Source organism: Rutilus rutilus (genome assembly GCF_951802725.1).
Source record: "Rutilus rutilus genome assembly, chromosome: 21".
In the NCBI taxonomy this organism is placed as follows: domain Eukaryota; kingdom Metazoa; phylum Chordata; class Actinopteri; order Cypriniformes; family Leuciscidae; genus Rutilus; species Rutilus rutilus.
Genome location: NC_140226.1, coordinates 17,989,128 through 18,005,586, shown reverse-complemented (window position 1 = coordinate 18,005,586; position 16,459 = coordinate 17,989,128). Strand labels below are relative to the sequence as shown.

At 36.9% G+C, this 16,459-nt stretch overlaps 1 protein-coding gene across 1 annotated transcript; it reads right to left on the bottom strand.

The window, feature by feature from the left end:
* Positions 1-1,236: 1,236 nt before the first annotated feature.
* On the bottom strand, positions 1,237-13,524 carry pla2g4f.2 (phospholipase A2, group IVF, tandem duplicate 2). Its single transcript, XM_084394177.1, has 20 exons — positions 13,479-13,524; positions 12,665-12,737; positions 12,348-12,484; positions 11,727-11,858; positions 11,551-11,591; positions 11,316-11,358; positions 10,874-10,928; positions 6,767-6,909; positions 6,531-6,644; positions 6,398-6,435; positions 6,055-6,193; positions 5,228-5,364; positions 4,863-5,085; positions 4,637-4,754; positions 3,493-3,630; positions 3,292-3,399; positions 2,774-2,953; positions 2,495-2,664; positions 2,221-2,407; positions 1,237-1,841 (listed from the first exon to the last, which is right to left on the bottom strand). The coding sequence occupies exons 1-20, from the start codon at positions 13,494-13,496 to the stop codon at positions 1,603-1,605; spliced, it is 2,433 nt and encodes an 810-aa protein (XP_084250303.1). The 5' UTR covers positions 13,497-13,524; the 3' UTR covers positions 1,237-1,602.
* Between the last annotated feature and the right edge of the window lie 2,935 nt (positions 13,525-16,459).

Below are 16,459 nucleotides of genomic sequence, written 5' to 3'. Positions count from 1 at the left end.
AACTTTTACAACTTCACCGATCTAAAAAAAAAACAAATAAAAAACATTCAAGAGCTTGTGTCACCCACAGCAAATCAATCAAATCTGCACAAACAGGAGCTGCTTTGCTCCAGCTTTTCCCCTTGGTGATAAATAAAATATGACTTTTTTTGTCTGGTAACACATTCAAACAAATACTAGCCCCAGGGTATTTTGAACATAGTGCATCAATGTCACTCCTGTTGAGCAAATCATGACAGGCGACGGCAGCGTCCTGAGAGACTCCCATAATTCCGTGCAAACAGTCAGAAACAAAATAGAGGGGTGCTAAACTCAAGAAAAACTGCAACAGCACAACACTGATATACTGTACATTGGAGAAAGTGCTGGTCTCAAAGGAATGGATGACAGCCAGGCCTGAGTTCTAAGTGAGCATGTCCATCTAGTGGTCAAAAGTGTAACTGAAAATTGCATGAATCTTAGACCAATGATACACTAGTTACATAAAAATGTGGGGTCAGTAAGAATTATTTTTTTTTTAAATAGAAATGAATACTGTCATGCAGAAAGTTTAAAATAAAATTCAGCTTTGATTGCAATTTTCACAGGTATAAATTGCATCTGAAAATATATTACAGTAGAAAGTGTTTTTATATTGTAATTTTAATATTTAACAATATTAACCTATCATTTTTTACTGTATTTTTGATCCAGTAAATGCAGCCATGGTGAGCAAAATACTTTTTTGAAAAACATCTTTGAACAATAGTATACATTTCACTAAGCTTTGTCACCCACAACTCATTTAGATTCCAGCTTTAATGTTCATTTATAATGAAAACACTCTTTTTCATCTAAAAATAGCTCAGCTCTATTAGTGAAATCATCTGAGGTACAAAAAAAAGGAACATGATCATGACGAAGTCAGTCTGTCTACATGAGGTCAGAGTTAGTTCCCCCTTTGGCCTCTTTTCCCAAATAACAGTGCTGTAACAGTCACGCTCAGAGTCCGAGAATGAATCTCTCAGCACAACTCAGAATGTGTGTAATGGAAACCAAATGACTCAACAGCATTTAGTGAGTGTCCATATTTCATATAACAATGTTAAGAATTAAGTTACTGCTGATGTGTGAATTTGGTCTCATCTTTCATATCCGAAAGCCACAGAGCACAATTTAGCCTAAAACGCTTTATGAATAATGAAATATAAAAAGTTAAATGTAATATTAAATGTATTAATTTAAATATAGCCTACAGTATATCAATTTAATGTCTACATTTTAAACTGAGAAAAAACAACTTTTATAACTTCACTAATATTTGAAAAACATTCAAGAGCTTGTGTCTCCCACAGCAAATCAATCAAATCTGCACAAACAGGAGCTGCTTTACACCTGCTTTTTCCCATCATAAATGTCGAGCTTGACAGCCCCTGGTCATTGTAAAGAATAGATTATTGCAGCACTAATACCCTGTGATCTACAGAAACAAAAATCACAGTTTTGGAACAACATGAGGGTCAGGAATGGATGAACTATACCATAATTAAATAAATCCTTTTAGAGTTACATATACAAAAACCACTCGCTAATTGCTCCTGCTGTCAGCCTTAACTTCCGGCCTCACGCTTTTGATGACTTTGTAACAGGAATTCTCTCCATGTTTCTCTTAAGCACTTTGTTTAGCGTGTTTAAAATGACATCTTTGTTGTTCAGAATGTTGTAGGTGGAAAGGTTGGCCATCTTCTGGAAATCTTCAGGCTTGTAGGTAAGGTTTTGAGTGGCGAATGGACACATCGAACTGGTGAAGTCAATATCGAAATCTCCTTCCTTCATCTCCGCCTTACCCTCTCTCTTCACTCCTACCACACAAACACACATAATTGCTTTTAATATATATACTGAGTATCTTCATGCAAAAGGAGAATCTCTATCTAAGATTTTTAAAAGAACCATCATTTGCCATCATTTATGCCGTTCTAAACCTGTATGACTTTCTTTTGAGGAACACACTAGATATTTGAATTTTTTGATTCATACAATAATAGTCAATGTGGTCCAAAGTTGTTTTGGACTCCATTGACTATCATTGTATGGAGAGAAAAGAAAAAAAAAACTTTAAAATAGCTACTTTTGGTGAGTAAATAATGACAGAATTTAAATTCTTTGGGTGAATTATCCCTTTAATAATTCAAACTTGTGTTGATGGTAATAGTAAAGGTTACAAATGGCAGTACTGACCAGGAGCTTTGAACTGTTTGAATGAGAGATTGACCATGGGAAAGTGAATCACTATGGGAACCTCTGGATTCTCTTTATCTTCAAACACATAAACTTCCCTAATCGGCTCAGACTCCAACTTTTTGTGATCGATCTTCGGAAATGGAATCTTCCGCTCAGCACAGAACTCCTGAGTTTGCTTAATGGCCTATCGGACACACACAAACATCCAAAAATCACAATTTCCTCATAATTCTTCTCCATGTAATCCATTAAATCTTTCAGGGCTTCTCACCTTGAAGTGGTCCGGGTCCCAAGCGTAGTTCAGGGACAGAATGACGTCCGCATGTCTGTTACACCGTAACACAGGAGGGAATCCTGACTTGAGGACAAAAGCAGAGTCCACCAGGCCAAGTGTGGCGTCTGCTGGTGTCAGAGAGTTCGGGAAGGCGTCTGGGTGCGTGTCTGCAGAAAGTCTACTTTATAATTAGTCCATTCCCAGTTTGATTGAACTTATCCAAAAGGGTAATGGTACAAGGTAGGCTAAACTTAACAACATAAATGATGTTCTGACCCTTCCATGCGGTGAAGTCACAGTTGTCACAGTAGTTCCTGTGCAGCTGGAAGCCTCTCAGGAAGTTGAACACTTGGCTAATAATGGGGCGGCAGGTCAAAAAGTTGTTCAGCTTTTTTGCCATGTCAGTCATAGGGCTGACCTGAAGCGTGTCCGATGTTGCTGGGTTGTTGTCTGTATCTACAGATAAGAGAGAATGACAAGGGGGGGGAACAAAAAGTTTATCTGGCTTGTTCTGATTTTGATTTCGCATAGTGGTATGTAGCCTATATTATGTGAAATGTCCAGTTTTAGAACATATTGCCAGATTGTGCTGTATTGTAGTTGTTTTAATGTGCAAAAATTAAATTGTACCTTTAGGGGTTTAACTTGAAGGGATACAATTACATATCAAATACAATTAAGCACACTTTTTCACATAGGTACTCATTAATAAAGCTAAAAGTCAACCAAACTTTTGAGGAGCTACAAAGGGAACATTTGGTCAGGTATTCTCATTGATATTGCATTCCTCTTACCTGTGCGGTTCACTTCTTCCCCAATACTGCTAGCCCAGGAGGGGATCACTCCAGTCACAATATTCCAAAGCTGAGTCAGACTCAGAGAGAAAACACTGCTCCATATCCCTGCAAACACAGCATATCACACACAATACAAATAATCTTTAACTTAAAATTGTTTACCATTCATTACCCTTTGGAGTATTTACATCTATTTACCCAATAGAGAGTATATCCCAGTTTCAGGGAGTTTCTTGACCATGTGGCCAAGGTAATATTCACTCCCAAAGTTTTGTGCAGGTATGAAGGCACCATACTTGGTAAATCCAACCTCATATGGGGTGAACTCACACCATTCTGAGAAAAGAGCAAAAAGAAGCATGGACAACATATCTACAGCAAGCACTTCAGTTTTGATCTCTTAAAGGGATACTCCACTTTTTTCGGAAATAAGCTCATTTTACATCTCCCCCAGAGTTAAACAGTTGAGTTTTACCGTTTTAGAATCCATTCAGCCGAACTCCGGGTCTGACGGTACCACTTTTAGCATAGCTTAGCACAGATCATTGATTCTGATGAGTCCAGTAGCATTTTTTTCAAAATGACCAAAGAGTTTCAATATTTTTCCTATTTAAAACTTGACTCTTCTGTAGTTAAACCGTGTACTAAGATCGACGGAAAATGAAAAGTTGCGATTTTCTAAGCCTATATGACTAGGAACTACTCTCATTCCGGCGTAATAATCAAGGAACTGTGTGTGGCTGTACCATGAGTGCAGCAGGCGTAATGATATGACGCAGCGCCTGAAAATAGTCCCCAGCTCGGTAACTTCTTCCAACGTGACCGGGACTAAGTTTGTCTAACCTATTAGACCTATTTTCAGGCGCTGCGTCATATCATTACGCCTGCTGCACCCATGGTACAGCCGCACAGTTCCTTGATTATTACGCTGGAATGAGAGTAGTTCCTAGTCATATAGGCTTAGAAAATCGCAACTTTTCATTTTCCGTCGATCTTAGTACACGGTTTAACTACAGAAGAGTCAAGTTTTAAATAGGAAAAATATTGAAACTCTTTGGTCATTTTGAAAGAAATGCTACTGGACTCATCAGAATCAATGATCTGTGCTAAGCTATGCTAAAAGTGGTACCGTCAGACCCGGAGTTCGGCTGAATGGATTCTAAAACGGTAAAACTCATCTGTTTAACTCTGGGGGAGATGTAAAATGAGCATATTTCCGAAAAAAGTGGAGTATCCCTTTAAGGAACAAACATAATTAACTTATTGACAATAAAGGACAATTATCTTGTAGGACTGAAAGTAGGAGGCAAATTAAACCAGCCAAAGTGAATTCAGTACTTACCGGTCTCTATGATGCTTCCTCTCTTGCCATTCTTCATGTTGAGGGCTGTGTAGATGGGTAGAGGGTTCTGGCCCATTGTTAGTGCCATCTGCTGGTCAGATAGCGTACCCATTTTTTTCTGAGGAAGAAGATAATTTGTTTATTTTATTAAGTTTCTGACAGAGAAATCTGGAATTATTATTTTCAAAATGTATTTTACATCTGTGCAATGAAGAGTTTTGTGTACCTTCCCTTGGATGAGATACTCTATAGACAGACCAAACATGTCGACAATAGATACGTGGCGTCCTTCTTTCGCTCTCTCTTCCATCTTCTCTTTGTAATGGCGTAGCTGCTCAATGGAATATACACTGAACACACCTTTAGAGATCTCCTTCTTTACAGACTCCATAGCCTCATTTAGGTCATTGTTTGACCAGTTAGCATCATTATAAAGAGAAGCCATAGTCCTATGAGACAACGAGAGAAAGTTTGATGTTTAATGACATTTAATCCAAAGAACACTTTGGGTTTTGAAACAAACCCTGATGAGAACCAGAACCACTTAGAGTTGAACAAGTCAAATTGGAGCCTGGTGCTCTTTACACACACCAGGTGGAGCCAGAAACCCCTGTGATGTAGCTGACTGCATCAAGAAGTTGGAGTTTTTGCAGGGCTCTTAGGCCTCCGAATGTGCCAATCATTGCCCTGCTCCCGCCCCCAGAACACACCACAGCCATCAAAGGAACCTGAGAAGTCACATCAATCTTATAAATATACTAATCAAACAAGACATGCCATAAACAATGAACTATTAAAATGTAAATATATATGCAGTCAAACCTTCAACATTTCTCACATTTTCACAGTTTATTCGCTATAGTTTAGAAAATGTTAATAAAATATGTCAAGAACTCGTAGTTATCAAATCAGTTGATATTTCACTGGTTTTGACCATCCTTCTGTTAGACTGTCTCACAAATGAATTAAATTTAACAGCTGACAGTAATTCAACCTAAGTACACAATTCGATAATAATTTAGGCTAACCAATTACCAAGCAATGCTTAATTTTGTTATTAAACATTTAAAGAAGCAAAACATGGCCAGGTCAAAGTGTCTGAATAATTTTTGGTCCCAAATTTTTATGTTTTAATGGTTGTCCACAGTATGAATAATTGTTGGGTATAATATGTCACAGTTTACTTTATTTACCCTCACTTACATATTGTCCTGCACCCACTAGTAAAAAAATATCAAAAATTATATCTGGTGTCTGAATATTTTTTTTTTATTAAACATTTAATTTTGTTTATTAAATCATTTAATAAATTATTTTAAAAAAAAATGTGATGGGAACAATAGTATGTCAGGTCACTATGCCAGGAAGTGTGAGTCTGTTGAATATGTTTATACTCATGTCTGTGTTAGTTTTCTTGCCTTGCTGGGCTCAGGTGCAGAGCTGAGATTCAGAGCTTTCTGCAGAGCTTGTGACACGACTTTTCGTCTCTTCACCAGAAAATTCTTTTCTTCCATCGGAATATCAAAACCCAGACGCACATCCAGCTTTTCATCAGAGCTTCAGAACACACAGACACACACATGATTATTCTAAGGGATGAATGGAATCAGATCAGAACTAATAGAGGACATTTGGGTGCCATACGGTGTCATTTAACAACGATCAATTTCACACTTTAAATCATTCAGTTTTGGTTGATATATTACATGCCAAAATAGTTTCTTTGAAATTATTCCTGAACAAGTCATTTAAATTGTTTACCGGCCCTCTGCTGTGCTTAGTTGCAGATCCACTTCACCCTAAAAAGAGTTTATTCCTGCAGTTAGTTACTAGCATTTATTTTTATTGTAGGAAAATGTGTTTTTTTTTTATTGTTTTTTTTACCAGTACTCACATGTCCGACAGGCATGGAGAGTTTCATCTGCTGTTTTGCTGGTAATGGTTTCATGGAGACCGATGACAGAATGCCTACAGTCTTTGGATTTATCCCATCCACTTCTGCCACAGCCTGGGCAAAAAACAAACAAACAAGTATCATATACTCTTAGCTGGTCTAGTGATGTGCATGCTTTACTGTAAATCGGTTTAAGAAATCTTCTGTTTAGAATTTGAGTTTAATCGATGACATACTTTTGGTGGGATGAGACTAAACTCAGTCTCCAGGTCTCGGTTGATGTAGAAGCATAAATTCTGTGTGCCGCTGGGGTTTTCAGAGCCCGAGATCATACAGTCTTCTTTATATGCACCTCGCAGTTTTAACATCATGTTTTCCACTGAGGTCAAAACAAGTACAAAAAAGATGATCTGGTATTTTTGTCTGTTTCAGCAGTCCTAATTATTTAAAATCAAAAACATTTAAAAAAAAAGAGAGCTTCATCAGAGCTTCAGAACACACACACATGATTATTCTAAGGGATGAATGGAATCAGATAAAAACTAATAGAGGAAATTTTGTGCCATACAGTGTCATTTAACAACGATCAATTTCACAAATCTTTTATTTGTATTTTTATGCACAGTCCTCATTTGGTCCTATTTATATAAAAAATGTGTATGTGTGTGTGTATATATATAGTTTTGTATAGTCAATAAAATAAAACAGTATACAGCAAATAAAATAGTAATGAATTGTATAATTATATAATATCATAAATACAATAATATAATAATTATATACTGATAATAGCATATAGTTTATGTATAATACTATAATAATAGCAATAGAATATGAAATCAATTACAGAATATAGACAATAAAAAATAATAGGTTAAAAAGTGACTAGTGAATAGTACAATCATTTAACAGCATAACTATAATAGATTGATAATCGCAAGTGGTATAATATAGGGAATACAATGTAATATCAATTGCGGAATAATATAGACAATAATAAAAAATAGTTTGGCTAATTAAATAGTGACTAGTAGGCCTTCCTAGCCTAAACGAGTACTTGTAATAAAAGGCGGTTTTAAGAAGATATAGATGAATATTTAGATTTACTTTGTTATATAAAATATAATATAAGCTAAAACTATAATACAAATCATGTCAACTCATGTCTCAACTTTCACAGCTAAGTTAAGCAACATCGCTAGCTATTTTAGTCTGACTGACTCCGGTGGCCAACTAATGTTACTATTACTAATTATATAATGACCAAATTCAACCAGAAACAAATGTTCAGTCTTGCTTGTGAAAGGTAATTCCCCGAGACCTGTTTTCAATTGTGCGGCGATTTGTACAGCCCCAACACGAAGCAGGCATTTTTCTCAATTCCCGTAAGGAGAGGTGTGGGAAAGTTGACGTACAATCCAGATTCCAGCGGCCAATAGGGCGTCTGTGTTTATTATGTCTATGGCCTCACACAGACACGCGCTGAAAATTTCAAAAACTTTTAGCCTTTTATGTTCAAACCGGAGTCAGAAACATGTCAAACATTTCTGAATGGTTATTTGATGAATTTAAATAGCTCATGTGTAGTTATCTTCTAGTCATTGATTAGCATATTCTGTCTTGATAATCTATAAATCGTGTTCAGGGGGCAGGGTTTATGTAAATTCTAGGGTTGGTGATGTCACTAACCCGTGAGGAATGTCGTGTAGTCCCAACCAGCCGTTTGTTGTAGTTAAAAAGCTATTTCTTTAAAAGCAAATATCTTCCTTTGCTTTGAACTTTGAGCTTCGTAACTTTGCAGATGTTGTTTATGCTCAAACAGCAACATTACACACTAACGAAAGTTAGAAGAGTGAAATCATAATCTAATAATTAAATATGTAATTTTGGTGATCAAAGATGGGTTAAAAGGATAAAATTATTGACTAGGGGGATTTGAAATATACATAACCACTGAAAGCATGAGAGAGTAATACTAAAATATTTTAGTGTAAATTCCATACGTATAAATAACAGCAAGTCTTTTAAAATGAAAATGTGTGTGTATATATATATATATGTTCTATTCGCAAGGAATCTTGGTCTTTTGAGTAGAGACGGCGCATAAAAAAACCCGCGTGCAGTATTTTTTTTTTTTTTTTTTTTTAACCTTTATTTAACCAGGAAAGTACTCGTTGAGATTAAAAATCTCTTTTTCAAGAGTGTCCTGGCCAAGATAGGCAGCAGTACAACCATACATACAACACAGAATACACAATAACATAAAACAACTAAAATAGCAGATACATCAACCACAAATCCTTAGCATATCATGCAGAACAACTACAGCCAGATGTGGCTGCTTCCAAGTCAGTTAATATCCTCTTAAAAGTAACCAATGAGACAAGCTTATTAAGTTTCAAATTTTTCTGTAACTATAACTAGTATACCGGAAGTAAACAAGAAGTAGAGGTAAACATATGGCGAGACGCAGCACAGCAACACACTTTTGGAGCGAGGAGGAAAGCGCAAACAAAGGCGATCGCTATCTGCCCCGAACTATTCATTATCCGGGTGCTGCTGCTGCTGTTGTTGTTGTCTTTGGATACAGGAAGAAGAATTGGAAATGACGCATATTGCGTCTTAAGGTTGTCCGTACGTCCTGACGCTAACCGTGCGTCGCCGTTTACATCGGGATATTCCCAACTGATTACAAATTCCATGTATACAGGAGTAACTCTCTCTGCTCACGCATGTAAACGGGTTATTCCGAATGTTTCAGAAACCCAAATAGTGACCTTAACCCGACCATAACCCGGATATTGGCTGCATGTAAACGTAGTCATGTTCCTTTTGATGGGGATGTGCCGATACGCGTTTACATGACCAAATATTCGGGTTAGAAAAGGGGTACCCCAGGGGTAATATCCGGGTTTTTAAAAACCGGGATATGAGCATATCCGGGGTTTTGCCGGTGTTTACATGGCCGTGCGCGACCGGGTTATTGCTAATATCCCGGTTTTGAACGGGTTATTGGCTGCATGTAAACGTAGTCATTGATTTGTGTTCTGCGCATGTTCTATTCGCAAGGAATCTTGGTCTTTTGAGTAGAGACAGCGCATGAGAAGTAAACAAGAAGTAGAGGTAAACATGGCGAGACGCAGCACAGCACCACACTTTTGGAGCGAGGAGGAAAGCGCAAACAAAGGCGAACGCTATCTGCCCCGAACTATTCATTATCCGCGTGCTGCTGCTGTTGTTGTTGTTGTTGTCTTTGGATACAGGAAGAAGAATCGGAAATGACGCATATTGCGTCTTAAGGTTGTCCCAGAGCCATATAGAGAGAGAGTTGCGACCATAGATGTCTATGGTTGCGACAACTCCATTGACTACAATGGAACGCTTTTTTTACAGCAATGGCGGCTCGTAGAGCCTTTCAATAGTTCCCGGAAGTAACAGCAGCGCGGTAGAACAGACCGTTTGTGATGCAGTTTTAAAAGATAAGACGTTTAAAGAATAAGATTGTATATTATCAGATTATCTGAATCAAATAAAGTTGTGTTTTAAAGCATGCTAGTTGATTCCGAAGCACTTCCTGGAACTATCTGAGGTCTACGCGAATCACGTGACAACTAAGCATTTTGAACTTCCGTTGTCGCAACTCTCTCTCTATATGGCTCTGGGTTGTCCGTACGTCCAGACGCTAAACGTGCGTCGCCGTTTACATCGGGATATTGCCAATTGATTACAAATTCCATGTATACAGGAGTAACGCTCTCTACTCACGCATGTAAACGGGTTATTCCGAATGTTTCAGAAACCCAAATAGTGACCTTAACCCGAATATTGACAGCTTGTAAACGTAGTCTATGTTCCCATTCTCCATCTCATTCAAACAGCTGCCTTCTAACAATCAGTATCCTTAGAAACGCTTTGAACAACTTAACGTCAGTGGTGAAAGGCATATAGTTCATCATAACATCATAATATACATCATTAACCCACTATATTGGTAAATCTACCCGATTTTTCCATATCAACAGAAAAAATACTGGGATAACCTGGCTTCCAGGAACTCTTCAGAGCATAGTAATAATGATATGCTAAAGCCCACCGGCACTTGACGTGATTGGTTATAGTTTGTGACGTTAGAAACACCAGCGATTTTAAACCGTGTTTTTGAGACTGTCTTTTGTTTCACTGCAGTTTTAAAGAAAAAATACTGTGCAATGGTGTTGACCTATATATTTGCACATGGTTTGTCTTTAAGCATATTAAAAACACCACATAGACATGTAACACCACATGATTTTCACCACAAGGGGATATCTGATTGAGGGTCTGATAGCTATATATCCATTTACCATTAGTCTTTAGACGTTTTTGCACCTTCACATCCAATGCACAGAATGGACCTGCCTAAAAATTAAGGAAAAATTGAAAGCGCTTTTAGATTTTTACTTCGTTCAACTGATATTTCCAATGTACAGTCAGTTTTGTTCTATAGCAACCTGAACTTGTTCCTTATGATGTTGCTAAAGATTTTTACATAATGTATGTGTAAAATAAACAGTTATAAAACATCAATGTCACATGATGTCAGTTTTATCAAATGAATGTAAAGCATATAAGTGTTCTACTGAATAAAATATGTAGTCTGCATTTATTTTGCAATATCATGTGAACATTTTATTAAGTGCAAGTAGCTGCATTTGAGCTTATACTGAAATATAAAATTCGGCAACATTGATCAAATATCATGATCATTTCTAACCTATTCTTTTTTTAATGCATCAAATCTCTTACCATCAGCACTCCATTAGAGAAGTATGGTTCAGGCTTGTCAGAGCTTTAAAAAGAAAAGGAATAGATAAAATGACTGATTCATTCAGATTGATGTAATAGTAATTTAAATGTATTTTTTTAATAGGGAGGAAGAGGACAATCACTAACTAGTCTGCATAACCACAGTGTAATGGGTAACACTACCATTGTTGTTTTTGCAGATTCTTTTCAACAGATTATTAACATTTTCACTCACCTCTCCGTCATCTCAAACTCTACCCACAGCTCATTCTTTTTCTGGAAAGAAAATCACAATCATGCATAGGACTATACTCACTCAACATTTGCAATGTTTAAAGCAATGGACACCAAAGGCCACTTCCACTTAGAAGACTTCGTAAAATAAAATAAGTTATATAAAAATATATCTACCTTATCATCTGAAATGAAGCATTTTGTTTGCTTTTGTCCAGGTGTGATGTTATGGACGTCAAACAGGATGGTGGAGCAGTAGTCATCTTTCGTTAACACATCAGCATCAAAAATATGGAATTCCAGAATGTTCTGAGGAGACAAGAACATAGAGGTGAGGTCATCACGAGGCCCCCAAATATAAGATCAAAATTCTGCCTAACCCATTATATCACATCACAGCCTAGCACTTTTACACAAGTTCATATCAAAATATTTGTAAAAAGCAGTTTGTGTTTAATCTTTTTTTTTTTTTTTTTACTTATTTAAAATAAGGGCAATAAAATAAATGTAGCCATTGGCTGACAATTTAGCAAGTGTCTTGGTAAATATTCTGGTGGTTTAATTATTTGATTAAAGTTTTTAATTAAATAATTATTCTTATTATTTGTAAAGAATGACTTCACTGCCAGTGACAGCACCATGCCATTCATCACTGTTATTTTTCATGAACAATGAGGGAGGAGAATCTGAGGTTGGAAGGGCAAGTTGCAACACACCCTTTCAGTTAAGAAAAACCTTAGCATTAAATGTTTCAAAATAAGAGTTTCCTTGCAACAGTCAAAAAACAGATTTCTTTACCTTGACACCGCTGTGCACTCTGAAATGGAATGTTTCATTCCATTCTGGTGCATTACTGTTATTCACCGTCTTGGTGCGATGGCAGCAGGCACAAGCCGTGGGTAACTTTAAAATGACGTAGCAGTCACATTTAGTCACTAGAGAGAAATCAAAGTTAGTGCACACAAACACTTGTCAGGTGGAGTATGTACAGTAGAATGCAGCAATTCAAAGTCAGCAAAGGCACACAAACATATAATACACCCATCACCTGTTATAAAGCATTTTATTAATATTTCACCACAAGTCACAATGTTTTTGAGGGCTGATGTACTCACAAACGTCATATGACTGATTGAATTTTCCCCGCAACACTGTGACACTCAGGTTCCAGTATGGCATGAACTCTTTCTGTGAGACAGAAGCAAAATTAAACTGATTTAAACAGACATTATGATTGGAATTTGTAACAGCAACATATGATTCGTACAGAAGATGTAAGAAATATGCTAATTAATTTCACTCATTTGAACTAAACTCTTGAGGCTTAACATCACAACAAATGAAAATCTAAAAATATATGACATGTCAGTTTAGTATTGCCTTTAGTATGTAAAAATGTATTCATTATCACAGGAATTTATGTTTTTTGTAAATTGTCATATGGACATTTAATGTTGCATATTGTTAAAATTATGTTTACAAAAAAAAGTAAATTTAACAATAGCATATAGCAAAACAAGCATTTACTTGCAAAAAAACACAAATAAATAAATCAGTTATTATCATGAAGCAAAGAGGGCTTTATTCTTTTGCTTAAACAATTCACAAATTATGCAAATAGTTTTGTATAAACATACAAATATCTAGTTTACAAAGTGCCTAAATTAACTGCCAAACCCAACTCTTTTCTCTTTTCTAAAAAGAAGCTGAATGAGTTAACACATGAACTAAAAAAAGAGATTATTCATTTTCATTCTTAGTTTCTTATTTCCATGAGGCACTCCCAACAACTTGCTACCCCTGTTTGGGAATCATGTTCATTATGAATCCTGATCAAGCTCCAGCAGGTTTGTTCACAAAGCTGATATTTGTGGTTTTAGGCTAAAATAGCAATGCTACAAAACATCAAATATCTGCGAGCTATATTACCTTCAGCATTGTCGTCATCTCAGCAAGCCAACAGTGAGGTCTCGAAGGCAAAAGATCAAATGAACTTGTCAAAGTGAGATATACAGTAACACAGAAAAACCTGAGGAACTTGTTCGTCTCCCGCCCTTCGCACCCTGATAAAATATTTGATTGTATCTTGTGTTTAAAGTATTGAGGGTGGGTTACAAAAACTACACCTCAAACTAATTATGTCAACCCACATTTGGGAAAAATATGGACAATCTCAACTATTGGGTTTAAAATGCAATTAAAAAATTTGGTCACACTAGTTAGGGTCCAATTGTTACTATTTACTAACTATTACGACTTTTGCCTCAGTAAACTCCAAATTACTGCTTATTAATAGTCAGTGTCACACTCACAGAAGGGAACAGACAGATGGTAAGGTGAAAACAGTGTTTATTGAGCAGAGTGATGGGACAACAGCGGCGACCAGACGATGGAGACTTAGCTGGTGATGACTGAAGTGGATTCTCTGTGCATGTGAAAGAGGACGGGCAGGAGACATGGTGACTTGACGAATATTGATGGAGCTGGTGATGACTGAAGTGGATCCTCTGTGAAGGACGAGGACGATCTCAGGTGAGTGTTCAGGTAAGAAGTCTGACTGTTTACGTATCAGTTACGCTCATAGTAACATTGACAAGACCAGACACTGATGTGAGGGTGTTGCGGGTTGATATAGGCTGTGTTGATGAGGGAGTGCAGGTGCAGGGAATCAGTAGGCCTATCTGGTGATGATCAGCAGCAGGTGTGGTGATGGCTGACTGAGTGCAGGTGGGGACCAGAAGGGATGCTGGGAAGTGTAGTGCAAATGGGTGCAGAGTTGGTGACTGAGCTGGTGACTGTGACAGTCAGTAAGTAGTTGTTAAGTTAGGTATTGAATGGGATTAAGGGATGAAGAATATGGTCTGTGGTTTGATTATTATGTGTTTATTATGGGCCTCTTTAAGAGAGAATGGCTGGACGGAGTCAAGGAATGACAGGGGAGACCGGAGGGGAGAAAGTTCAGTCAATAAAAGAATGGCAAGTGAGTTAACACTTTCAATGGGCCTGATCTCTTTTGTTTAATAACACGACATGGTCATGCAGAATAAGCCATTAATATGTGCTTTATAAATACTAATAAATAGCCTGTAATATGCATGCTAGTAAGCAACTACTTAATAGTGAGAATTGGACCCTAAACTAAAGTGTGACCAAAAATGTAAACCAACGGTTGGGTTTGTCCATATTTGGCCCAAACATGTTTTGAAACAACCTAGCATTTAGAAAAAAAAAACACATTTGAAAAGTTCAGAGGCTGCATGCCAACTTTACACACCTTATTTAGCATGGACTGTCTTTAATTATGAAGATGATACATCGTGATGGAGAGTTATTTCGGCTATATTTTATAGACGTTGCGTATGGAAGAAAACCCTCCCATGCCCATGAATACCAGCCTAGCCCTTTTTCATTCCAGTGCACTGAGATCATTGCACTCCTTCTGATTTAAGGTCTAATCGGAGAAAATTGAGCCATTATAAACTTAACGCTGCATTGTTTCCTTGTAAAGCTAATGCAGTGCATTTTTGCTTAGCCTATCATAGGATTATGTTATGCAATGAAGAAAAAAGTTATAAAATAAAATGTTCTTGATGACAGAACGATTATCCAATAATATGTTTATGTTGGCTACTTTAATCATACATGACTCAGCATGTCTATTCACATCAGAACCAGAGCACACATTTGTTTAGTTTTGTATTGTAAATCTAACACTTTCAATTATTGGTCTCCAACGTTATCTGCAACAAGTAAAGGCTCAGGGAAGAAGGATGCGGGAACTGGCGAACATTCAACGTAAAATTATATTTCAAATTTCTTTAATTGGATAAAAAGGGGTGCCACAGTTTGTCAAAGGTCCTTAAAGAACCAGTGACTGACAGTCTGATTTTTTCCAATTTAATTCATGTGCAAATGTATCAAAAGAAGGGGGTGAGCCTGAGGCATGTTTCCACTTCAAAAGGATGAGACGTCTCGCCGGTACTGAAAGGTTAACATCAACGGTCATCTCAAAAATGTCCAGAAGTGGGCTATTATCAAGATCTATGGCAAAGGTGTCCCTCAAACTTATAAATATTTTAGTCCAGTGATCAAATAATTTAGGGCATTCCCACAACATATGAATGAGATCTGCTGGTGATTGCTTGCACCTATTACATGAATCGATGATAGATGGGTATATTTTAGCAAGTTTAGCTTTAGTATAGTAAACCCTATGTAGAATCTTACACTGTATGTCTTGCGCATATAGATGATGTGTGAGTGAGATCAAGAACACGCACCCCTGGCCCTACTTGCAGAGCCTTGATTAATATTGTGAATCAGATTATAAATGACAGAAATTCATTGTTTTGAATGTGGTTCGAGTTTTAAGAAGTCATCTAATGGAGATTCAGGGGGACGATTCAGAAAGTGAGGGAATAGTTTTTGAACAAAATGCCTGACTTGAAAGAAACAAAATAAGTGTGAATTAGCTATAGGGCTGTTGGAACGAATTCCGAAATTCGAATATAATTCGAATATTAAAAAAATCAATACTATTCGAATGCTGAAGTTCCTATTCGAATATTGCTTTTTTATGTATATATATATTTTTTAATGCAATCTTGCCTTTCTCGCCGCCTTGGCACACACATGTGAAAATTAAATGCTTTTGTTTCGTCTGATAAACAATAAAGTTTTTGAATCGTAACACAATTGTGCACGTTATCCACGCTGTATCATCATAACAACTGTCAAAAGTCGCGGAGAGGAATGTCTCCACGGTAACGGAGATCAACAATTTGATTCTCAGTCCACATTACAACGTGAAAACGGCGTCTTCAAATATATCCACTTTGGAGTGCGTTTTCATTAATAAAAACGCCGTCTCATTGTGGACGGAAGGCCAAAACGGAGAGGAAAATATACAT

Excerpts from the sequence above, each read along its gene's own strand:
- pla2g4f.2 (XM_084394177.1), bottom strand. Across the intron at positions 6,645-6,766 it reads TTAGTCTCATCCCACCAAAA|GCTGTGGCAGAAGTGGATGG; the intron begins GTATGTCATCGA and ends TTTTTTGCCCAG. Across the intron at positions 2,665-2,773 it reads TGACTTCACCGCATGGAAGG|ACACGCACCCAGACGCCTTC; the intron begins GTCAGAACATCA and ends GACTTTCTGCAG.